The 27,067-nt window shown below is 28.2% G+C and overlaps 1 protein-coding gene across 7 annotated transcripts in view; it reads right to left on the bottom strand.

Moving 5' to 3' along the window:
- The window catches only part of LOC117171576 (rho GTPase-activating protein 190), a 50,057-nt gene extending 23,197 nt beyond the window's left edge, over positions 1 to 26,860 (bottom strand). For 3 of the 7 annotated variants that reach the window (XM_033359011.1, XM_033359013.1, XM_033359016.1), the window contains exons 1-11: positions 26,742 to 26,860; positions 21,182 to 21,866; positions 13,230 to 14,140; positions 10,585 to 10,794; positions 10,381 to 10,392; positions 9,828 to 10,014; positions 8,043 to 8,158; positions 7,760 to 7,936; positions 7,431 to 7,669; positions 3,944 to 4,316; positions 3,615 to 3,866 (exon numbers count right to left, since the gene is read on the bottom strand). In XM_033359011.1, coding sequence (XP_033214902.1) covers positions 3,615 to 3,866; positions 3,944 to 4,316; positions 7,431 to 7,669; positions 7,760 to 7,936; positions 8,043 to 8,158; positions 9,828 to 10,014; positions 10,381 to 10,392; positions 10,585 to 10,794; positions 13,230 to 14,140; positions 21,182 to 21,352 — 2,648 coding nt within the window. In that variant the 5' untranslated portion in view covers positions 21,353 to 21,866; positions 26,742 to 26,860. Of the gene's footprint in view, positions 1 to 3,614; positions 3,867 to 3,943; positions 4,317 to 7,430; positions 7,670 to 7,759; positions 7,937 to 8,042; positions 8,159 to 9,827; positions 10,015 to 10,380; positions 10,393 to 10,584; positions 10,795 to 13,229; positions 14,141 to 21,181; positions 21,867 to 26,741 lie in introns of those variants that run through there. The other 4 variants (XM_033359017.1, XM_033359012.1, XM_033359018.1 and 1 more) reach the window with 4 other exon arrangements.
- Between the last annotated feature and the right edge of the window lie 207 nt (positions 26,861 to 27,067).

Here is a 27,067-nt window from a genome sequence, read left to right as displayed (position 1 = left end):
AGGCGCTGGCTGTACTTTTAGGCCGAATATTAATTAAATGCATGGGGAAAGTGTCATCAATTTATCAACATTTTTTTTTGTGATGAACAGGAACTATTTTGAGAGCGACATTTCACTTAGTTGTTTTTTAAAAATAATATCTAATTTTGCCAACAGGAACGAAAATTTAATTGGATTGTGAGTCAAATTTACGGTTTTGTGTCATTCCAATTTTGTATAAGACCAATTCCATTTTAAATCCGGTAGAAATCCAGCTTAAGGGGTCAGACTAATTTGATATTTAGATATACATTATAATTATATGGTAAAAGTCAAGAAACACGTATTTCCAAGCTTATTAACCAAATTCTTTTTATTAGGTATAATCATTTGAAGATTACCTGTGAATTCTGAAAAATTGACAGAGTTTTTCCAAAGTGCAGTACGTTTCGAACGAGCGTATTCATTTGAGATTTTCTTATTTATTGGAAGTGAGAATTCTTGCTCTTTCAATTCATTCAAAAGAAATTTAAAAAATTTAATAACAAAATGGCGGCTTTTTTTAATTTACTGAAAGTAAATTTTCTCAAAACTTCTACTTTAAATTTTTTAGAATAGCTAATAATATATACCGAAAATTGCGCGAATTTCCTTCCTGGCCAACCAGCGCTTCAAATTTAAAAAAAATATATTTTGGAAAAGTCGAATTATCGGCATTACAAATGTTTACGTCCCTGCAAATCTGATAGAATGCCTTCCTTATATTTGGAGAAAATGTAACCCAATAATAAGACAAAATTAAACAAGGTGGGGCTTGCCATGAAATCTTTTTTATTTTTATCATCCAGTTTGGAAAACATGAAACGGAGATTTTCAGATTAACTCCGACTCTTTAATTTTTTCCAATTTATTTTTTAATATAATTTTTTTTCTCGTAAACGATGCTACCTATGAAAAAAAGAATAAGTGTTTTTTGTAGAACCTGTATAAATCTTACAATTGTTATCTGAACATTTTTTTAACTTTTGTTGTCTGTGTGAAAAATGCAAAAATTTAATTTTTCTCCACTAACTTTTGTCAGTGTGAAGCACTGGTTTGTCAAGAAAGAAACTCACGAGATACGTATACTTCGGACTGACTTCAGATATAAAAAAAGGTTTTCATTAACATTATTTTTTAAACGAAATTTCCCGTTCTTAGTCTTATATTTTAAAAGTATAAAAAATAAACCGTAATTTTTACTTCAATGTTATTCTTTAGTCTATAAATTATCAAAATTCCTATTGAGAAATTCCTATGAGAAAATCAAATTATCTTCGGTTCAAAGTTCATTACTTTCAGTTGAAAAGTCCACTATTCATTTTGTTGTTGAGCATTAATATGTTTTGGTTCAAAATTTTATTGTTTTGTTGAAAATTCGTCTTTTTGGCTTGGAAATTCAACAATTTTATTGCAATTTCTTTCATTCATGATTAACAAAGTTTTTTCCTGGATTTTTAACTATTTTGTTGAACGTTTTTTTTTTAAATTCATCTCTTTGTGTAGAAATTGTACCTTTTTTAGTTAAAAATGCAACTGCTTGATTAAAAATTGATCTGTTTCGGTTAAAAATTAATTTTTTTGTTGAGAACTCAACTTTTTTTATGAAAATCGTTTTTTTCGGCTGGAAAATTCATCAATTTGGTAAAAAATTTAACTATTTGGTTTAAAATTAATATATTTGGTTAAAATGTCGTATTTTTTGGTTAAATTAAACTGTCTTTTATTTTAAATTAAAAAGATTTTTTGTTAAAATATCAATTATATCTTTTGTTGAAAATTTATATTTTTAGTTTAAAAATTCTAATCATTGGTTGAAAGGTGAACTACATTTTTCGAACTTAACTCTTTAAACATTGAACTATTTAGTTTGAAAAATTTAGAAATGTTAAATATATAAACTAAAAATTAATCAAATTAAAGTTGGACTAGCACCACATCCATTGCTCAAACCTTTTACTAGAACATTTATTCAATTTCTTCAAAATTAATCTTTTTGATTGAAACTTCATCTTTTTGGTTGAAAATTAAACTATCTTGTTGAAAGTTGAACTGTTTGACGAACAAATAAAATTTTTTCTTGATTCAAATATAAAAAGATACATTTTTTGTGGAGAATTCATTCCTTTTCGTTAGAAATTCAACTACTTGGTTGAAAGCTGAATTACTTTGTTAATTCAAAATAAAAAGTAAAATTTCATCAAGAATTTTAGTTAAACAGCCACAATTTTGTCATTTTTCACAATATCGAATCATTCTGATACTATGACCTAAACTTTTCTTGAAATTTTGCCTGATTTGAAATGGAGTTGGTCATAATTCGAAACATACATTTTTTTAATTTGCAGAATATCTGGCTTACTTTTTAACGATATTCTTTAAGAGGAAGTACACGAATATTTGCGCAATTAGATCAGTGGGTGTTATATCATGAAGATCTTTTATCAAAGTTAAATTAAAATAACACAAACAATTTCCATAACATTTTTAAGGATCTAAATCAGTTATTAAGACAATAAAAAAAGAAAAATGATAAAATACCGAGCCTCAATAGATGCTCTAGAGCAGGGGTCTCCAAAGGTAGATCCTGTATCTACTAGCGATTCCAGGCCAATAGGTCGGATCTACTCAGTTTTGACCCAGAACTGTTAAAACTCTTTACCTTATTTTTCGCCGCTGGGAACCCTGAAACTCGAGACCCTTATTTCTATTCGAAACTTCAAGCTAAAAATGAGAATTATGAAATAAAATAATGAATGTTTAGTTTTCGTTACTTTAATATTGTTAAATAAAGTATTAAATGCTTTTGTAATTTTTTACATTCACAATTTAAATTCCCTAATAATTGTTTTGTTTATAAATAATCCAAAATTTAATTTTCATGCTAAATTAAAAAGTAGCAAGAAATTCACGCCTCCTTAAGTTTCAATTACCTAATATTAAATATATAATCAATTTTAAAATCCATAATAACAAATTTTTCAATATTAAAAGTTAAAGAATTGTTAAATGGACTTAAATAATGGATTATACTATTATATCTCACAGATACTAAAAATAAATAAATTACCATTTTTACGATCTGTTAATACCAATGCAAAGAATTTTCTCTCTTCAGTTTCGATTCAAGCAGCTTTGACTTTGAAACATTCAATATACTTTAAAGTAGTATTAAATTTAAAATTATTTTTATTTAAAAGCGCTAATGCATTTTCCATTTTTTTTAAATTTTAAGTAATCAATTTTCAATGTTTTTAATTTCTTATATTTTCGAAATTATTTTAATTATTTAGTATTGCTAATGTCGAAAACATTTATTTTTGTCAACAATTATCGGCAATTGCTTAGTTCAAATACTTCAAATAAAATACTTTCTATTTCAAGGTCTTTCAAGTTATATAACAGAAAAAAGGGTTCTCCGAGCCCTTTCAACTGGGATTTTTTTTCAAAGAGGTCATGAATTTCTTCTCAGTTTCCTGTCGAAAAAAATTGGTTGATCATAAAAAAGACCTCGCTGCACCTGTGGATTGTGGAGATCCCTGCTTTAGAGACTAGAGAATAATGGAGAAAATAGATAAATAGGAGTTCTGACTTACTTTAAAGTTGCAAGAGAGGCTTTTCTCTTAGTAGAATACACCAATATAAAACCATGAACGAGTTCATCTCGAAAAGCATTCGCTCCATGAAAGCTAGATATTATTACTTCGACTCTGCGTTTTGATTCTCCCAGAAATGTTTCCAATACAATGGACCTCTCCCCGCTCAAAAAACAACACTGATGGCTCAGCAAAGGGCCAAGGACATTTTCGACGGAATAAGGATCCCCACAAAACATACACATTATAATCCTGCAAAAAAAAGGACGAAGTTAAAAAAAAATAGTTAGAAAACCATCATTGGTAGTTTCTGCGAGAACTACACTTACCTAATATCGGGTTCCAAACATTCAATTACACTCTGATAAATGTTTATAAAACCAGCGCGATGATTTATTGACTGTACAAGTTGCTGCAAAGCCTCCTTTACCAGCGAACTTGGAAATCGTTTGTTCTGTTCCAAATCGTCAATGCAGACATCGATAAATGGACACTGCAAACTGTCAGCTAAATTTTGCCCTTCGACCCGCAGCCTAGATGCTTCCATTTCATCAATGCACTGATCAGGCACGAACATGATCACGATCGGTAATCCCTGGAATGGTAACCGGTCTTCCTGCTCCAAATTGGAAAGAAGGGTTTTCTCCAAAGACGAGCGAATATACTCGAAAGAATCCTCATTGCAGTAAATGCAAAATGATCCTGCAAAGAAGAAATTTTCCATTATGTGTGTCCCTTGAACTAACCCAGTTTACACCCATAAAACAGCACAAATTGTTTCAAGTATTAATGGAATTGATCAAAGTTGCCGCTTCTAAAGTTTCTTCTCGCTACTTAATAAACTTTATTGCCCAGAGTTTCTACAGGTCAGGGAATTCAGGGGAGTCAGGGAACTTAAAACTGCTTAGGGATAGTCCGGGAAAATCTGAAAGATTCAAGAAATTTTCTATAAACTGAAGCTCAAGTTTATAAAATTAAAGTATAAACGCTGTTCAAACTTCACAAGCTTTCCTTTAGTCTCCTCTTTTCGTCTTAATTAAAGAATTCCCTTTTTTTCTTAAATTTGCAAGAAACTTCCCCCCTTTCTAGTTTTTTTGTTTGTCTAAACACAATCTGATATTATAGAAATTTATAAGAAAATCCAACTATTATTATTTAAAAGTTAATTCTTTTTAATTGAAATGTCTCCTATTTGGTTAAAAATTTAATTATTTTGTTTAGAATTCAATTATTTTGGCAGTCATTTTTTTTTGTCAAAAGTTGAACTACTTTTTGGTTGAAAATTCCTTTTCTTAACTAGAAATTTAACCATTCCATTTTCTGGAATGGTATTTTTGAAATGCTTGTTAAAAATTAATTTAATTTAATTTAAAAAATTTAATTTGTCTATTTGGTTGAATTTTCTTTAGAATCAACTTCTTGAACTGAAAAACTTAAGTTTTCCATTTTTTAAATTAACTTTATTCTTGAAAATTAATAGGTTCGGGTGGATAATACAAAAATTCGACTGCTTTGTTGAAAAAACGCCCTTTTCTGTTGAAACTTCTATTCTTTCCGTAAGAAATTCAACTATTGTGTTGAAAGTTAACTTTCTACAAGAAAATTCTCATTTTCAGGTTAAAAATTCAATTGTTTTGTCAAGAATTCGCCTTTTTTGATCGAAAATTCAACATATTGGTTGAGATTTTTGCCACTTTTGAGTAAAAAATCATTCTTCGTTGAAAATTACTCTCTTTCAGTGGAAATTTGAACTTTTTTTAGTTAAAAATACAACTGTTTGGTTCAAAACTAATCCATTATAGGTCAGGATTCAAATATTTTAATTAAAAAAATCGTCTTCTTTGGTTGAATTCGACTGTTTTTAAATTAAAATTAACATCTTTTTTCAGATGTAACAACATTAATTGTTAAGAATTCACTTTTTAGGTCAACAGTTCTTTATTTAAAATTATTTTTTTTTAGTTGGAATATCAGCTATTACATTTGTCATTATCAATTCACTTTTTTAAATTAAAAATTCATATATTTCGTTAAAAAATGAACTCTTTTATTGAAAATTAATTTTGTTGTTGGAAGATTCGTCATTTTAGTGGAAAATTAAGCCTTTTGATTACAAATTTAACTACTTTTTTAAAAATTCTTTTTTCTCTCGAATATTAATTTGTTTTTAATTGAGAAATTTAACTGAAACTTAACTATGTTAAAATTATGATGTTTTTTTGGTTAAAAACTCAACTCCTTGGCTGAAAATTAACCTACTTTTGTTAAATTTCTTTAAAGTTTCATAATTTTAGTTAAAAATTGATCTCTGATTGAAAATGTACCTATATTATGGGAGATTCATTTTTTGTTCTTGAAAGTCTTCTTAAAACTTCGTATTTTTGTTTTGAAGATTCAACTATTTGGTTAAAAATTCAACTGTTTTTTGTTGACGTTTAATCTTTTTTTTTGCTTTTTGTTTTTTTTTTTGAAATTTTATCTTTTAAGGCTGAAAACTCAGCTTTTTTCATTGAACATTCATCTCTTTTAGTGGAAAATTAATCTTTATTGGTTGAAAATTTAATTATTTATTTGAAAATTCAATTGTTTTGGCAGTCATCTATTTTTGTCCAAAGTTGGACTTCTTTTTCGTTGAAAATTACTTTTCTTAACTAGAAATTTAACCATTCCAGCTTTTCATGAAAATTGATGATTTTTAGTCAAAACATCAAATATTACATTTTTCGTTGAGAATTCATCTTTTTTGGTAGAAAATCCAATTACTTGATTGAAAGTTGTACTAGCTTGTTAAAAATTAATTTTATTAGTTAAGATACGCGTGTTTGGTTGAAAATTAACCGTTTTTATTTGAAAATTAACTTTATTCTCGAAAATTAATAGGTTAATGGAAGTTTGATCTTTGTTTAGTTAAAAATGCAACTGTTTGGTTAAAAACTAATCCATATTAGCTCAGGATTCAACTATTTTGATAAAAAAAATCGTCTTTTTTGGTTGAATTCAACTGTTTCTAAATTAAAATTAAATTTTTCAGTTGAAACATGAACTATTATATTTTTCATTAAGAATTCACTTTTTAGGTCAACTGTTCTCTATTTAAAATTAATTTTTTTTTAATGGAATATCAGCTATTACATTTGTCATTATCAATTCGCCTTTTTTAAATTACAAATTCATATATTTCGTTAAAAAATGAACTCTTTTATTAAAAATTAATCTTTTTTATTAGAAATTTAACTACTTTGTTAAAAATTCTTTTTTTTCTCGAATATTAATTTGTTTTTAATTGAGAAATTTAACTGAAACTTAACTGTCTTAAAATTATGTTTTGTGGAAAATTAATCTTTTTTTGGTTCAAAATTGAATTATTTACTTGAAAATTCAATAGGTTTCGACTTGAAATCTGAACCTTGTCATATTGAATTCAATATGGTACCTACAGATTTATTTTATTTAAAAGAATTTATTTCCCTATTTTCATGAAAAATCACCCTAATTTCTCTGTTCTAAGAGAATTTTCAGCTGTGAAGTCTGCTATCACTAAAAAGATTTAAAATCAAATTAGAAACAAACCTTTTCTTACATTAAAATTACTGATTTCCTATTTTCACATATTACTATTTTTATAACTTTATTAATTAAATTATTTAACATTTTTTACACTTGTTATTATGTTATTATACTCTAACGGTTATTTTTATAGCTGAAAGCAAAATTTAAAACTGTCAAGGAAAATGAAAAATCGGTCAGGAAATTAAGGAAATGTTAAAAATGGTATTTTGTATCAACCCTGTTATCAATTCCCCTCTGTCTAATTACCATGAGGCATGAAGTCCGAAGTCGTGAAAGAATTGTGCGGTAATCCAACGTCTCCATCGATAACTCTATAACCCAGAGTATACATTTGACAATCAATTTCGACCTCATCGTCCTCTGTTTGTGCTCGGATTTCACAAGCGAATTCCTCGCTAAGTCCATTACTACCGAGTATGACTAAATTCAATTGATTATTATCGGACGTCAATTGCCACTGACTACTATGATTCCAGGAAGACGGTCTGCAAGCATAAGGGATACGTTTTTAATTTAGAAACTATGAAAAACAAAGCTATGAAATCGCACGTAGAAAAAAGGGAAATTTTTTTTACCGGTGCGCCTTTGTTCCAAGTAGTCGCTCGATAAGAGCGTCCATACAATTTGGAAACGCGGGACAATGTTCCCTGATAGGGCAATGTACAAATCCTAAGTGTTGAAAAAGCATCAGCTTTCTGTCTTGATCCAGTCTATCTAAAGCCTTATACCTGCAAACAAGAAATTGTTTTCCCCTTCAAAAACAAGGTTATAGTCATTTCGCATTAAAATTGAAATCCAATTTTTTTAGCCATGGAAGTAAATTCAATACAGACTGAAATCGATCAAACTTTTTCTCACCTAAAGTCATCTAGCAATGCGTCGGTTATGTCTTTTATATCATCTTGCGTAATAGTGCCAGATGGAGCTAAGCTTTTAAAATGATAGAACAGATCGGCGTGTTCCAACAATAATTCCTGGAAGCGAATAATTATTTATAAAGCTTATTAAGAATGTAAATTAAGGTTTTTTGTATTCAGAATTAAACTTGGGCACTGTTTGTGAAAACACTTGTTGAATTTTGAAGATAATTAGAAACTGTAAATTAAGTAGAAGACAAGCCCAGATACTGAAACAGTAGTTTCTAAATTATTCACAATAAACTGACATCCGAGAAACTACTAAACTTACAACATAATATATTAATATATTATATTCGACAAAGGATCAGTAGATGCGTAACATTTTACCCGCTCTCGAAACTTTGAAATATAATATTGATGAAATATGAGTTTCTGAATAGGGAACGTACATTAATTATGTAAGGATGAGTTTTGAAATTTTAAACGCCCTCTCACCTAATATCTCGAAATTAAAACACCGTTTAAATCCATTCAAATCATTGGACATTTTAAAAATCTTCTGAAATGACTTTGAGGAATTTTAAAGGATTTTCAAAGATTCAAAGGAGTTTCAATGATTTCATGGGATTCCTAAGGATTAGATAGGAATAAAAAGATTTCAAACGATTCCCGCAGATTGGTATGGCTTTAAATAGATTTCAACATATTTCAAGGCATTTTAATCTTTTCTCAAGAATTAAAAAGGAATTTAAGATAATTCGCCAGGGATATTTAAAAAGAAGTCTCGGAATTTTAAAAGGATTTTAAGAGATACAGAAGAAGTATTTTACAACATTTTAAAAGATTTCTGGGAATTATAATGAGATTTCGAAAAATTTAAGCGATTGCATAAGATTTTAAACGACTTACAAACAGTTCAAAGGGTTTAAAAAAATTTTAACGAATTTTAAAGGGTTTCGATGATTTCGTGAAATTTTAAGAGATTTAAAGTATATCTATGGATTCTAGATAGGATTTTAAAAGGTATAACGTAATTTTAAAAGACTTCTGAACATTATAAAAGATTTGAAGGATTTTCGAGTAATTTTAATTTCTTTTGAACGATTTAAAAAGACTTAAAAACATGAAGAAAGATTTTCGCGAACTTTAAAGTATTTCAACATATTTGAGGTATTTTAAAGGACTAACATTTTTTTCAAAATATTTTACAAGATTTCAAGGGAGTTCAAGGAGTTTAATCAGATTTTCGCCGAATGCAAAGAATTTAAAGAAATTTTAAAATATTTCAAGTCATGGGATTTTAAAGGGTTTCAAGAGATAGCGAATATTGCAAAAGATTTAATGAATTTAAACGTATTTTAAGAAATTTTAAGAGGTGTCGAAGATTTCACGGGATTTCAAAGAATCTTAAAAAATTCAAAATTATATTCACGGATATTAGATAGGATTTCAAAATATTTAACGAAATTTAAAGATTTCAAGAGATTCAGAAAGATACCTGCGGATTTTAACGATTGCAGCGAATTTTAAACTGATTCTAAATATGTCACGTGATCTCGTAAGATTTTGACATATTTCAAGGAATTTCAAGGATTTTAACTAATTTTTAGAAATTGTAAGGGATATTCTCACGGATTTTAGAGAAACTCTCAAAAAATTCTAAGAGATTTCTAGAATTTTTGCCCCCCACCCCCCTCCCCAATAAAAAGCCTTATGTAATTAATGAACGCTCTCATAATTAAGAGCGCCAGTCTATTATAAAAGAACAATTTTTAAAACTTACTTGAAAATTGTGCTTGGCTTTTTCGATAATCTCTTTTTGATGCTGATCATATACTTCTTGACAATCGTGATGCGACAAAGCTTCGAAACATTCTCGACCCATAAAAAGTACTCTGACTTCAGAGAGATGCTTTCCTGGAGTAACATATCCAGTCTCTTCCAGCAATTGCTTAAACTGCTTTTTGTATCTATTTGAAAATTCAAAGAGAGTATTAACCAAGAATCAATAACTAGAAGATAAATTCAAACCCCCCTGCAAACAACAGAAACAATTTGATTTAAAAGTCTATAGAATTCTTCAAGTCTTTTCGAGAATCGAAATATAAGATTGAAAAAAATAATTTGTTTTAACGATTCTCTAAATTTGAAATATCTCTTAAATTCTACACTAAACTCTAGAATTTCTATTATTTTTCTAGAAAAACTAATGATTCCACTAATATCTTGTGCGCGACTAATAGCAAGACAACTAGCTGCCAGGTAATGGTAAATAAGAACCCAGGAAGTGAATCGACGATAAGTAAAATCTAGCAGTAAATAGCGTGTTTAATTACCTTTTTGGAAGTCTGCAAAAAGAAACGCCACCCAGAATAAAGCAAAGCATTAGTACACTACAGAGTAATATGACAGGCTACAATCTTAAATAAAAATTAGTCTTTTGGTGAAAGGTATGACTATAGGTATCGAGCCAGAACTTATAATTATAATCTAAATCTAAAGGCTTGTTCGCAATCGATCATATAATTTAAGAATCTTACTCGAGTCTGCGTTGTTCTTGCTGTAATTGATTTATGTGATTCTTGAAAACAGTTTCAGCCTCGGAAGTTTCCAACACGTCATAAGGAATCTTTGAAGTGTTATTTTCACCAAAGTCGTAATCAATCCAGGGAATGTCTTCCGGGCACTCATAGAAGTACTGGTGAAAATCTGGATGCTCTTTTATATACTGCTGAATTGTTGACCACTCCCTAAAAAACGGAAACAAAAATTCAAATTGCAGGGATTCAAATTGTTGGTCCCCTTTTACCCCCCCCCCCCCCCCCCCCCAAATTTAAATTTGAAAAATCCCCTGAAACACATATCGAGAATAGTGACCCTATTTTGCCCTTTTCCAGATTTGAAGAACATCGTCAAGAGCGAATGACCATTAAATTGTAAAACAAAACTCGAAAGATAAATAAATTCTGTAGTGGCAAATAAAACGCATCTTTATGAGGATAACAGACTTCACAGGAAAAAATGCTCTAAAAACAGGGGAAATATCACGAAAATAGGAGAATAAAATATTTAAAATAAATATAACGTATGTACTAATATTCAATTCTAATTGAAACACCTTCAATTCCTAATATTTCATCTAAAAATTATGCATTTTCAATGCAATAGATGAATTTTTCACCAAATATAGTTGAATTTTCAAACAAAAAGATGAATATTTAACCGAGAAGATTAATTTTATACCAAAAATACCAATTTCCAACCAAACAGATGCATTTTGAACTAAAATTATGAATCTTCAACCATAAAAATGAATTTTTAAGAAAGTGGTTCAATTTTTTAGCCAAAGTTTTCCAACAGTAGGATAGAATCGAAAAGACGATTTTTCCTCAAACAGTTACATTTTTAATCCGAAAATATACATTTTCAACCAAGAAGTAAATTTTTAACCAAATATTTGAATTTTCTGACCAATTGTTAAATCTAAAAGTCAAAAAGGCAAATTTTCTGTAAAACCGTTTATTTTCAACAATATAGTAAAATTTTCAACCACAAAGATGAATCTTTAACAAAAAAAAGTGTTTCCAGTCTAAAACGAAAAAAATCAACCAAATCGTTGAATTCGTAAGTCAAAAATACGAATTTTCAACAAAATGATTACATTTTCAAAACTAATTTAACTTTAAATAAATAAATAAAAAACAAACAAAAAAAAATTGATTTGAACCAAAAAATACAAATTTTTAATAAAATAGTTGAATCTTCAAACAAAACAGCTTAATTTATAGTTGAATTTTTGTAACCAAAAACATGAGATTTATACCAAAATACTTGAATTATCAACCAAAAAGAATGACTTTTTAATCAAATTCTTGTTTTTTCAACAAAATAATTAACTGTTCAACTCAATAGGAAAATTGTTAACCCAAGAAGATACATTCTTAACGAAAAATGTAATAGTTGATATTTGAACCAAAACTTACTTCAATTTTGCATAAAAGAATAGTTCAATTCAACAAAAGAAGACGAATTTCAAACAAATAGTTGAATCCATAACCAAAACAGATGAGTTTTTAACCAAACAAGTTGATTCTTAACCAATAAAATGAATTTTTTTAAGAAGTAGTTTAATTTTTAAGAAAGCAGTGGAAGTTTGTAACTAAAAAGGATGAATCCTTAGAAAAAATGTAATTTTGTAAAACAGAGGTAAGACAAGCTTTAAATTTTTTACTTAAAACAGTTGAATTCACACAAAGAAGACAAATTTTAAATAAAACAGTTGAATCCTCAACCAATACAGATTAATTTCCAACAGAAAAGTTACATTTCTTAGTAAAAATGACGACTTTTTCACAAAATTGTGGAATTTTCAACAAAATAATTAAATTTTCAACCAAATAATCTAATTTTTGACAAACAAAATATGTAGGAGATTTTTCAACTAAAAAGAATTAACTTTCAACCTAAAGGAATCGGATTTTCTTATTGAGGCATATTAATTCAACTGGCGTTTAAGTAAAAAACGAAAATAAAGGGAAAAGGCAGAATAGGAGAAGCCTGTGAAGCCTGTGATAAATAAATACGAATTTTGGTTAATTTTTAATACTTATAAAATATGTAATGAAATCAGAGAATATTATTTTAGCCGTGTTTGTGAAAATAAAATTTTCGAAATCAAAAATAATATGATAAAAAGTACATAAAAACTAATTATAAACTAACGTTAAACATTCAAGGATACAAAAAAAGAAAAAGTAGGTTTTTCAAATAGTCATATCTGTATTGTTTAAATGATTTTTTTGCTATCTCAGTTAAAAAATACTTTGATTAACTAATGTGTTTACATTGAAAATAATTCACTAAAATAAAATTGATAATAATACAAAATCCAAATTTATCTACTGACAAAAAACATTTTAAAAAATTCAAGGTCGAGCCTTTTTAATCATGTTATTTATCTCTTTTCAGTCTTTGATCTGCTGGAAAAAATTTTTCTGATGTATTTTGTTTTCAGTAAAAAAAATGTAAAAACAAAAATGACTAAAAAACGTGCTAAATCCCCTTGATATCTCCTTTTTCACCTTAAATTAGCGACTGAACCGCTGTAATAGCTGAATTTAAATTTCATTAGGAACCTACAAATGTTTTTTTTTGTTTAATACTTCGATAAGTTTTAAAGACTTACTCGTTTATTAAATTAGAGATGTCGGGACAAATTTCATGAAGAATATCCGGGAGCATATCCAAATAGCCCTGGATTTTTTTGGCCACTTGTTCATCCTTGAGCTTTTTAATATGCCTTCTAAATAATCTTTGGGTAGCGTCAATGCCAAAAAGTTCGACAAAGGCCGTAAATTCCTTGTGCTGTGCGAGTTTCTTCGAAGCTTGTGACCAAAGGGCTCGATAATCAGTAACATGTATTCGAATAAGCCTCTGCAAAGAGTCTGTGGATGCGTCCATAAGTTCCTTTCTCGCCCTGTTAGCCTCGCTGAAAGGAATTATTTTGCTACGTACTTTGGTCTTATCGATCAGCTGAGCCAAAACCATGAAAGCTAAGTCGATATTAATATTCTCATGTGCGGAGGTTTCGACCAAGGCTATGGAATTTTTGTACTCTTTGCGCAAAACAAGCCTCTCGGCTTCTTTGACATATTGTTCGTTGGCGTCGTCGTTCTTAGTCGTTACTAAAACAACTGGTTTTTTAGTTTTCACTAGATTATTCAGAACATTGGCGACAATCTCAACCTGCTTTTCTATCGAGCGATTAGGTACGACGCTCACATCAAACACGCATATGAAACCGTCAATGTTCAATTTGCCGTCGGGTATAACTTTCTGCTCGTATTCTTTTTCTATTCCCAACTGATTCTTGCAAATGTACATCAGTTTCTCGGCGCTCGTAATTTTAGTCGAGGAACACCTTTTTGCATAGGGCTCCATTTTACCGCCTTTAAAGGGCTGAAAAGAAGCATCGTCTATGAATTCTGTGTGCTCTATTACTTGAAACTGGTACTCCAAACCATCCTCTGAAGTTTTAAAGGCCTCGCCCCAATAGAGGAAGTGATCGTTGTTCACTACTCGACCACTGAAATCCGACTAGAAAAAGAAACAAAGAAATTATTTCGATTTCATTTTAACTAAAGTAGACTTTAAAATCAGCCTTTTTTCAAGGTAAATAAAAAGGAATAAGAACTGAAGAGTGTCAAGGCAGAACCATTTAAGTGGCAAGCCAAACAATTTTCAAGATAACAAAAGAAAATTCTCCAAATTCGAATCATTGAAGAAAGGAAAAAATGAGAACGTACTTTCAAGAGTTTGAGCTCATCAAAATTCTCCTGCGTAACTCTAATTAACATAAGGAATATCAGTGAAGCTAAAGAGAGAAATAGGGGGCTCAAAAGTGAAAAATTAGATTTATAAAATCGTTTATTATAATTAGATTTTACAACAAAAGAAGATTTTTAAACTATTTAAACTATTTGATTAAAACGGCAATATAGGGAAAAACTAATAGCACTATTCGATAGATAATACTAAAAAACTTACATAAAGTGCATGTGTTTCGAAATTTTTTATGGGCTTGATTAGCGACATACTATAAAATTATAAATAAACAATAATACGATATAGAATTTGTATTTCATACTTTTTTTTGCATCTCGCATTTTTAAACAAAATGTTAAAATAAAAATTGTTTAAGCAAATTAAAAATCAATTTTTCATCACAATGTGCGGTTCAATTTTAGAGAATTATTAAGCTAATAAAACATGTTTTGAAAAAAGTTCTACTAACATGATTATGCCCTGGCACGATTCAACTATGAACAAGTAGTAAAAAAGTGACATTACTTTTTTACCTGCTTCCTGAAAAGACAAAGGTCTTTAGAGAAACATATTTCTCATAGAAAGAGCATTGACAGCTTTTAAGATGATTAACAAAATAAAATAATTTGGAATTAAAAGATCTCTTGTTAGGAAAATTAGTTTTCACGAACAGTTTTTGATCGAAAGTATTTTGCACGTATAAAGTTGAGCAATTTCGAAATAAAACGCTAAAAATTTAACGTTTTACATTTTATCATTTTTAAACTTGCATCGTTTCTAATTTCAATCCTTTGACAATGAACAATTTTATATAAATCGTTCCAGAATTAAATATTTGAATCTGGAAGCTTAAAAAATGTTGCAATTTTGTTCTGAATATTAAAAAAATAGAAATTGCAAAATTAGATTTTTAAATTAAATATGTTGGAAATATTTCATTTTGAAATTAAAGCCTTGCAATCATTAAACAATTTGAAATTTAAATAGTTTAAAGGGTAACATTTGAAATTATGTAGCGTTCGAAACTGAGAAAATTTAATTTGAAAAATAAAATAAATAAAAGAGAAAAACTTCAAACGTTTGATGTTAATTGCTAATTGTTAATGTTTGGATTTAAAATTATTTTTCGTAAACCACTTTCAATTCAATTTAAAATACGATTGTACAAGCTTTAATGATTCAGAATCGTTCAATTTTGAACCCTATTAAAAATTGTCTTATTTTAAACGCTTCAAGGTAGTTATGTCGAAAATCATGTCTGTGAAAACAAAATATTTCTATGATTTTAAGAATTGAAATGATCTTATGAGTCATTTCTTACGAAAGAGAAAACATTATATTTAACAAAAGTTAAACTTATGAAAAATAATTATTTAATTAATAGTTTTTGTAACTGCAATTTTTCTAGTTCTCGCTTCTTACTAATTGAAAAAAATGGTTGAATTTTAATAAATCATGGCTTATTTTTCAGGGATAGCATTCTCTACAAATTTACTGTTTCCAATTTTTAAGTAAATAATATTTATAAATAGTTATTTGCACAAATAACTAGGTTGTCAATTTTTGCCATAGAAAAGTTTACTTTCAAAATTGAAACAATAGAGTTATACAGAATGTTTGCACCGAAAGCAAGCTATCATTGATTAAAATCAACATATCAAAAAAACTACGTTTTTCAGAGATCTGATTTTTAACACAACTACTTTAATCTGAAAATCATTCAATTTTGAACGGTTTTCATAAAAACTATTCAAGTTTTTTAACTTTGAATTGGAAAATTTTCAACGATTTAATTAAAATTATTAAATTAAAATTGTTCATTTTAAAGCAAAGCTGCGAGGTTATAAACATTTTGAATTACAAATTAAGAAAATTTTCATTTCTGAAAGAAATTAAATGAGTGTCGGAAAATAAATATAATTGGAAAGCAGTGATGGGCAAGTTACTTTTTAAAAGGAAATTACATAACGAAAAGAGTAAGCAACGAAATATACATATGCTAAGGAAAATAATTCATGTTTATTTATTTCAATATTTAGGGCTGCCACACAGTTACTTTTTATCTTAAATCAAATTTTAGCCCCTTCAATCAAATTTTAGTCACTGCTTATAATAAATTAAAACATGAAACTCAAGGATTTCGGGATTCTATTGATTTTTTTTAATTCCTTAGGGTTCTCTAAATTTCCGTTGAAATTCACTGAAGTCAATGGATTTTTTTTATTATTATTTTTGTTTTAATCGCCACAAAGACTTTTAATATTTACATTGAATTCTTACGGAATTTGTTAAGATTCTTAATCACTCCCACTTATCCTAATGCAATGGATTTTTCTTTTATTAGAACCATTTCACCGTCAAGTTTTTTTTTGTTTTAATTCAACTTGAATTTCTTAAGGACTGTATCATATTCTATGATGAATTCCATACATTTTTAAATGCTTTTCAAGTCACTTGATTTTTTTAATTCACCTTGAATTTTTATGAATTTCATCGAATTCTTGCCATTACCCTTACATTTTTCTCAATTCACTCAAATTTGATTTAATTCGCTGGGTTTTTCATTTATTAAATTCTCTCTGAATTCTGATCACTCCCATTTTACATAATTCGATGGACATTTTTTAATTTTTAAAATTTTGTTTAATTATATTCCTTCAAATTCTTGTGAATGGCATAAAAGTGACTTGAGTTCCTTAGAATTATTCTAAATTTACTCCAGTTTGACTGAAATCAGTGGAATATTTTGGATGTTTTTCGATTCACTTGCATTTTTTAAATTTACCTTTAATTTTTATGAATTTCATAGAATTCTCTTTAATTCCATTCAATTCAAAAAAATAGTCGCATACTTATCGCGTTAATAGAGATTTTTTGCGTTAGAAATAAGTCACTTTCGGTCATTTTTTGGTTTAAATAGGTCACTTTTTTTAAGTAAATCAGGCTTGGGCAGCGCTATGTATTCTTTTTTTTATTTTTAAAAGCAATATTTTTTTCGAAAGCTTCGTCGTTCAGTTAACTAGTCGACACAGTTTGAATATTGGAAATGAAAAAATCGTTTAAAAAGCTATAAAATGGATATAATGCTATAAAAAAAGACTGTTGAACTATATTTCGAAAGTAAATAAAAAGTAACGACTTTTGCAGTAACTGTTACTAAGAAAAAAACAAAATATTTACCAATTCATCAATTATTTACAAAAGTAAAGTCATTACCACTATTGTTACGGAAAAAAACTAGTTACTTCCTATCACTGTTAAAAAGTCATTCAAGTATAATTGCTCTCAACTGATACAGGCCTCACAGACCGGTCCCTATATCTCCTATTGTATCCTATATTCATTTAAGGTTCATAAGGTAACCTATTTTTAAAATTTGGTCTCCATGGTACCCTATGTGCATCTCATAATGAAACTTTTAATAAAGTCAGTTTTCTCTCAATAAATTAAATCATGTGTTGATATATCTATTTCTAAGGCATTTTCAAGAGCTTTTCTTTTGAGATATTTCAGGGAATTTTCAAAAATTAAAAGGAACTATATTTCAATCGTCTCTTTCTCGAGATTACAGAATGTAGTATTCCCTTCATCCTGTAATCTCTTCGAAAGAGGCTTCTTCATATAATTGCAATCGAACTTCACTTACAAGTAAGTTCGTTTGATCGTTCAATTATTAATTCATTTCATTAATTTGAAGCGATTTCAAAGCGATTGAAATATTTTAGGATAATGTATTTTCTAGAATTTCGGAAGATATAGAACGATTTTGCAGGATGTATAAGGTTTTAAGATATTTTAAAAGATTTCTAAGGTGTCCAGGTTTTCAGGAAATATCATACAATTGAACGGGGTTTTATAATATTTTAGTCGATTTTAAAGAATTCCTTCACGAAAAGTGAGCTATTTTGTAGGGTTTTAAAGATTTGAAGAGATTTCAAATTCACCCTAAATTCTTTGGAATTTCTCTTGAGTTTTATGAATCAAATCATTTGAAATATTGTAAAATATTTTTTTGTTAAATTCCTTGGCAATTTGTAATTGATTGCAGTCATTCAATAGGATCTCAAAGGGTTTGAAATATTTGAGGGCATTTAAAAAGACTCCCAGGAGTTTAAAAGAGCTTTAAAAAGTTTAAAGCGATTTCAAAAAATAGCTATCAAAGGATTCGAAATATTAAAAATTTTTTTTAAAGATTCTCACAATTTTTGTATTTATTTTAAATACAGGATGGCCGTTTTAATCGACAAAATGAATTCCCGGGTTTTTTCCCGGATCGCAAACATTTTTAACGGTCAATGAAATTAAAAAAATGAAACACTTGAGCTACCAAATTTTCCACTTGAGGTAATAAAAACTGATTGTTTTCTGAAAGTAGAACTGTTAAATTTTGAACTTATAAAATGAAAATTTAAAAGTTTTTAATTAAAAATTTTTGTATTCAAATGCTCAATAATTTACGCATATAAAATTGAAGATACTAAGATTTTTTATTATAAAAAAATATGAATCCACGTTATAATTTTCAATGCTCTAAATTAAAAAATCAATTAATGAACTTTAAAATTTTCAAAACTATATAATTTTAAGGAATTTTAAGCTAGAAACATGAAATATTGAAAAATTGGAAAAAATGTAATTGAACACTTCTTAAATTAGAAATTTAATTATTTTCTATTTAAATAGTTTAAACATCCCTGGTTGAGAAATCTAGAAGTTGTTTTTAATTGGTTATAAATTTAAAATTATTTTTGAAATTTTTTCAGAGCTTCTAAATATTTGTCAAAATGAATTGAATTTTTTCTACAATTTTCAGAAAATCCTGCAAATTTTAGAAAATGTCTTTACAATTTGGATATATAAATAAAAATTGAAATTGTAAAACTTGAAATGATAGCCTAATATAAAACAAAATGTAGATTTTCGCAGATTTTAAACAAAAAAATTAGATTCTTTTCAAGAATTGTAAAAGGCTTTAAAAGAATAAAAACCTTTTCTTAAGGTTCATAGGAAAATTAAAAATAATTTGTCATTTTGAAAAATTATTTTAAGAGAATATTTTTAAAGTTTTTCAAAGATTTAAACAAAATGTTCGAAAAAGATTCTAGAAGATTTTAAGAAAAATTTCTAAAATTTGCATGATAATTGTTAATCTTTTTAAATCTCCTAACTATCTCTTAAAATAATTCAACTTTTTTCTACAAATGTTCATTTGTAAATTATACATCAAAATTAAAAAATTTCACTCACAAATTAAGCATTTTTTAAATACAATTGAAATTATAACGTTCAAAGTTTGAAGGTTCTTCGAAATTTTAACGATTCCATGTTTTTTATGTCAAACAATTCAGTTAAAGATTCTTTACTTTTAGATATTTGGTTTCAATTTAATGTCTTAAATAAAAATTCAAATATTCCTAAATATTCCAAATTTAATCTTTTTTTTTAATTAAAACTTTCAAATTGAATGGGTTAAAAATTGAATATTTTAGACTGAAACAATATTTTAGATTTAATAAAATCTTTTAATTAAGAATATATTATTATAAAGTTTTTTTTGAGTTGAAAAAAGTTTATAAACTCTCAGTCACACGTTCACATTTGTTTAATGACTAAGACTTTCAAATTGAAACCGCTCAAGTTTTAACGTTAAAATCTAAAAATTCTTAAATTTTAAACTGGGTTAAAATCGTTTTGTCAAATCGTTTTTGTCCACTTTTTATTACTTAAAGTACAGATAAATTAAAAAAATTATTTATTTATTAAATAAACATGTTTTTTATCAAAAATTTTCAACATCAAAGACTTTTATTTTTTATTTGTTCAAATCTTTAAGAAATCATTTAAAAATTCTTTAAATTAAAAATGTAAGCTTAGAAATAAAAATTTTCAATGGAAAATTTTTAAAGTAAAAAAAATTTTAATTGGAAATTGTAAGCTAAATAATATCATAATTGAAAAAAAATAACAATTCCACTAACTATTTAAAAACTTTTCAAATCGAACGTGAACAGATTTTTCTTCTACAAATTTGTATAATTCTCAATCAAAAAAAAAAAAAAAATCACGGTTATTTCCCGGTTTCCTGGTCCAGCAGCCACCCTGTAATAGTATGAAGGTTTTTCAAAGACTTCGAAATATGTTAGGGAATTTTTAAATGTTCTAAGGCGTAAATACTTTATAATTCTTCTAAATTCAATTATTTCTACTCAGTTAAATGAATTGCTTCATATTTTTGAATTGATTTCAATTCGTTTTTTTAAATTCAACAAGATTTGTGAAGCTTTTCCTCTGATTCCTCTCATTTCCCTTAAATTTCTCTAAATTCATTAAAATTTTATTGTAATCAATGACATTTTTTAGATTTTTTCCAATTCATTTGAATTCAACTTGAAATTTTATGCAGTCATCAGTTACTTCTTTGGTTAGCAAACTAGTAGGACTACGAAGACTTGCAGATATTTGCATTGTTTTAATTCGCCCTGAATCCTTTTAAATTCTGTGGAAATCTCTTGATTTTTTTAATTTACTTGAATTCTTCTAAGTGAACTCAATTTTGATTAATTCAATGGATTTTTTTAAATTGTTAAAAGTTTTGATTTATTCTCAAAAGCTTATCTCAAAGTTACTGAATTGAACGAAGTTTTTTCATATTTTAAATTGTTTTCAATTTAATTTTTTTTAATCGACCTTGTATTTTTATGAATATTATGGAATTCTTTTTGTTTCCCTTAAGTTCCTTTTAAATTTATTCCAATTTTACCATAGGGACTGAGAAGTATGCTAATATAAAATAAAGAAAATGTTCATGTTTACCTGCGAGAGTACGGAGATGTGATCCACGCTGTAATCATCGCTCAAAGATCGCATAAAACGATTGCAGAGACATGATTTTCCCACACCGACTTGTCCCTTGTCTTTTTCGGTGCCAGACAAGCCAACGACGGCAACACTGATACATCTTGTGTTATCGCCTTTTCGCGCCATCGTATAAAACTACGGGCATCCAGGTAACGCACAGAATATATTGATGTGAGAATACTGCGATTCGTTACCTTTGCTGAACCACGTTCTTCACGACATTTTCATTCGTTTTAGATGAGAAAAGGACCTTTCTAGTAACTATCGAAATGTGAATAGCGTAACTTTGGTCATTGCGATTCAAAACACTATATAAAAATCAGTACTATTTCCCTTTGGTAACATCTTTGACGATATTGCAACGAATCACTTGTCTTTACTCATATAAGCTTGATTGAATGGCATCACAGTTGCATTCACTTTTTTTTTTTAGGTAAAAACTATTTACGTTAAGGTTGTGCGCTTATAAACAAATTTGCCCAGGAATCTTAGGATTAGTACAAATTTCGGGTGAAATTTTTTTGTTCGTATGAATCGACAGGCGTTTTGGAGTATTTAATGCTACCTTTAGCGTTAATTGTACGATTTAGAAGTTTTAGCACAACTATGAGCAATGGTTGTTTGGAATGGCACTGTTCGTCTGAAAAAGAGAAATAAGAAAAAAATAAATGATTAATTTCTTATATTGGGCAACTAACTTTACTAACTATAAATTAGCAGTGTTTGAAAAAATGCAAAATTATATTCACTTGGTTCCATTCTTTCAAATATAAGTAATTAAAAATTACAAGTCAATCTCCACTAAGGAAAAACTGTAGAGGAGTTTTAATTTAGTTAAACTTTTTTTTTAAATATACAACTTTCAATAAACTTTTTGTAATAATTATATGATGCAGAGATAACTTCTCTGGCTAATAACTACCATTTTCATTAGAACTTCTCTTAAACTTTTCTGACACTTCTCGGAAATTTCAGTGAAGTAAATAAAAAGTTCTTTACAACTTTTTACGAGAGCGTTCTATTTCTCTAGGAACTTTCATTTGTAGATCTCAAGTAAAAAAAGGAATTAGTCATACAAAAAAAATGCAAAATTGCAAAGTTTTGGTTATAATAGTCGTAAATTTGTTTCAAAAAGTTGCATTATAAGTTATGATTTGCTGTTAATGTCTGAACATTTATCGAAAAACGTCAAAATTGTACCTTATATTTTTTTAAAGCGTCATAATAAATTTTCAAATTAAAATTAATTTCAATTAAAATTTCATGAAATATTATAAATCCTTTTTCGTATTCATAACATTTGTCATGCGCAAATAAAGCGTAGCATTAAAACAAGATTTGCTTACTAAAATAAATGTTATGTTATGTTTCAGGATCTTATTTTAACGAGAGAAGGTGTACATTAAAATTCACCTGCAATATAAATTTGGAATCTAGGTTTTAAATCACAATTCACTATAATCAAATATATTAAAGGAAATTTTTGTAACGTTTTAATTTTAAATGATATCATTTTGAATGATCCGTTTTGAAAAGCTACTCTCTAGAAGGCTTCATGAATTATTTGCAAAGTTCCAAACAACAAATATTTAATAGATTTCACAAACCGATAACATTACTTTTTGATATCATATCTTATCAGATTTAAGTTCAATTCTGATTACCGGTCCTTTTACGCAAAAGTCATGTGGAATTTAAAGTCTTAAAATGAACCGCCTTTATTTTCAAGTGCGGGTTGCAGCTGAATGAGTTAAAATTTTAATTGAAAAGCAAAGCAGGATGGCAGCTTTAATCGAGGAAAGAAATTCTCCGTCATTTCCCGGTTCGCAGAAATGTTTTACGGTCATTGAAATGAAAAAATCCGAACTCTTGAAACATAAATCTTTTTCATTTCAACTAACCAAAACTGAACTGCAAATTAAAGCACTCTACGTGAACCTCTTTTGAATTTTAAACTTCTAGAATTAAAACTCCACACATTTTTAATTGGAACGCTCAATAAATTATACGTATAAAATGGAAGACTTTTGAACAATTTTAAATAAATGATATTAAACTTAAATTGTTAAGCATTTTTAATCTGAATGCTGAAAATACAAAATATGTCCCCTTTCCACTCAATAAAAAATGATAAAAAGACAAACTTTTCCTCTTTCAATTGAGAAAAACGATTAATAACCAAAACGTTTTCCCTTCCAATTCAATAAATCTTAGAAATGTTCCCTTTTGAATTCACAAAAAACCAAAGCCTAAAATTTCCTTCCTTCAAGCTCGATAAATATCTTTAAAAAAATGTTCCTCTTCCAATTAAAAAATTTAAACTTAAAAATTTCTCCCGTCTAAATTAATAAAAATACATTAAAAATCCAAAATTACGCTCTTCAAATTCGGAAAAGATGACGAAACCGTTCTCCTTTATCAAATTTATCAAAATCTTTTAAAAAATTAACCTTCCAAACGGGAAAAAATTAAAAACAAAATATCTTTAATTTCAACTCAATAAAAATTAAAAAAATAAAAAATTACCCTCTTCCAATTCAGAAAAATAACCAAAATTACACCCCTTCAAACTTAATAAAAATGATAAAAATCAAAAAAAGGTCTTCTTCCAATTCAAAAAAATTTCAAAACCAAAATTAGATCCCTTCGAACACAATAAGAATGTTAAAAATAAAAATATATCCTCCCAATTTATAAAATATTAAAAACAAAAAATTTCTCCTTTCCAACTCTATAAAATTCTTCAAAATATGAAATGTCCAACTAAATGTTAAAAATACCGAAATTTTTCTCCATCAACTCAATATAAATGATACAAATATAAAAGTGCCCTGTTTCAATTCAGAAAAATAATTGATAACCTAATTTTTCTCCCTTCCGGCTCGATAAAAATCTTAGAAATGTTCTCTTTCCAATTCAGAAAAAAATTAAGCCAAAAATTTCCTTTCTTCCAGATCGATAGAAACCTTTTGAAAAAATGTTCCTCTTCCAACTCAGAAAAAAAAACGAAAATCTAAATTTCCTCCCTTCTAACTTGATAAAAATATATTAAAAATATAAAATTACTCTTCGAATTCAGAAGGAAGAACCGAAATTGCCTCCTTTCCAAATCATAAAAATCTTAAAAATGTCCCCCTTCCAATAGAGAACAAATTGTATTGTACCAAAATTGCATCCCTTCCAACTCAATAAAAATGATTAAAAAAATAACACATTAAAAATATTAAAAATAAAAATATATCCTTCCAATTTGTGAAATATTAAAAACCAGAATGTTTGCCTTTCCAACTTCATAAAAAGCCTAAAAAGATAAAATGCCCCTCTGCCAACTCAACAAAAATTAAAAACCAAAATTTGCTTGTTTCAAACTGAATTAAAATTTTGGCCCGCCTTCAAATTAATAAAAATGTAAAAAAAATCTGTATCAATTCGAAAAAAAATTAAATACGAAAATTTTCTTCCTTTCTCTCGAAATTAGAATGGTGAAATTCAAACATATTTTGTTGAATTATCTTTAGTTAAGTCGTAAAATATGAACTGTTCAATTCGTATTTATAAATAATAATTCAACACTTTCACTTATAAATAAAATTTTTTTAACGGAAAAATTAAAATTTGTAATATTCAAATGTTAAATTTATCATTCTGAAATTTGAATAATTTAGGGTTATTCCAAACAATTCAGTTTAAAAAATATGACGCTGAATACAAACGCTCAACTATAAATTTATTATTTTGAAATTATTTAAAAATCGAAAATATTTTATAATGTTTCAGTCGAATGTTTAAATTTGTTCAACTTCTAAGGCTTTTGAATGGTAAAAGTTAAATTTTCATATGCTTAAGGTTCTGAACGTGCAAACGAACGAAACTTTTTACTTTTGACTTTGCAATATAGAAATAGTACTGAAATGTTCGTTCACTTATATTGCAAATATTAGATTACAAGAGAAACTCATAATGCATTATTTTAAACTCTAATTGAAGCAATATTTATTTATAATGTAGAATTGGAAAAAACTACAGTTTAGTTTAAAACATTGAATTATTTACGTTTATATTTGACATAAATTTTGCGATACTTCTAGTGAGTGGATAGATTTGTCTAAAGAATTGTAAAATTCACGACTAAAAAATAAATTCACTGTTATTTCCCGATCTGGCCACGCTGCAAAGCTAATGTTGCAACTTCAAATATAGGTATAAAAGTTTAACAGAACTAAGCAATGCCTGTAAAACAATAGTCCTATTACTAGAAAGAGTTACACAAAACCATAAGCATAGTACTTAAATTCTGAGTCACTTGCAAATCATGAGGTATTAACCACATTAATCATGAGCGAACACCGATTATAGTTTAAAATCGACTCTTCGAAGTTTTTACATAACTAGTTATCAGAACTATGCAAATTATAATGACCCTTCGAATATTAATTTTCTATAAACAAATCTGTAAGTTTCCTAATCAACCTGATAGCCAAGCCACTCTATGACTCCAAATTACATCGATTTTAAGCCCAGAACAATGATAAATATTTACTGACAAAATAAATGTACATACTAATTAAAAACATAGCACAGGTGTGAAATTACAAACCACATTAGCGCTTTCCATTGACCTTGCAAAGAGAATTACTCAATAGAACACTAGTTGAGAACTCTCAAGAAAAAAACTTGTCCTCTCCTCAATGGAGAGACATTACTTTAGCAGGATGTCACCTGTACAAAATTAGCCAAAAATGCTCAAACTTCGATAACACACCTTCTCGATGATTAATTCAAGTGTTTACACTAAATTACGACCTGGAAAAGGTATTACTGGAGATCTCCACCTTGTAAAGATAAACAAAGAGATAAGAGGAAATAAAACTGGATTGGTCGCAAATCCCCTTTAAGTGCCTTTTTCCGCGATTTTCTCCGAAAATCATTCGCGACCCAAGACGGTAAAATAGAAAGTTTCGATTGCCGTGTGAATGGAAACGAGAACTGTTGCACGGGGAGCACAAAAAACGAACGTTTGCGTCTGTCACAACAATGCACACTCCATTTGACAGCGGTGCTTAACGATTTAAAGAGGCGAGTCTCCTCCCGAGGAGAAGTCACTCAATTTACTCGCTATGAATTCCGCCGATCAATTACAATCGGTCCTGTAAATGTGATTCATGCGGGAGAAAAATTTATTACATATCCAAATGACAGCGGCGAATAGATCAATATGCATTGTACACAATCGCAGCCAGTTTTGATGGCTGGTTGTTGGCAGAAATTTCGGAGTAGTCAAAGACGCTTGGCATTTTGCAAACAGGGTGACACGCGGGCAATGATCGAGAGTTGAAATTTTGGAGGAAATGTCGAAAAACTGAGGGTGATAGCTTGAAATACCTGGAAAATGCTGACTTCTGAGTTGGGGAGTATGACATTCATTGGGGATCTGTGGCACGCCAGCCGGCCGATTGCGCGTTTTTCAAAAAAAAAACTATCTTCCGAGACACTAAATAAATGCACATGATCTCACCTCACACTTGCTTCACTCGCGTAAACCACTCAGTTCCTCCGATTCCACTTGGAAAAGCGTTAAATTTCAGGCTTGTAAATAAATTCACGTCAAATGTCGAGTACTGCCCCGTGTAGGAGCCATCTTGGAGGGTGGGCACAAGATGAATGTTTTTAGTTCGAGTAGTGCACTTGGATTTGTCCATTGTTAACAGGATTGGGTAGCCGTACCTGACTCGAGGGAGTTTACTTTAAATTTATATAACACGAGCTAAATAACGAAAGTAATATATGTATATGTAAAAATCAGTTAAAATTCTCCCGATTTGGATTGTTATTGGGATTAAC

The sequence above is a fragment of the Belonocnema kinseyi genome, chromosome 4, assembly GCF_010883055.1.
Source record: "Belonocnema kinseyi isolate 2016_QV_RU_SX_M_011 chromosome 4, B_treatae_v1, whole genome shotgun sequence".
NCBI classification, from domain to species: Eukaryota; Metazoa; Arthropoda; class Insecta; order Hymenoptera; family Cynipidae; genus Belonocnema; species Belonocnema kinseyi.
This window is presented reverse-complemented; position numbering and strand designations above follow the sequence as displayed.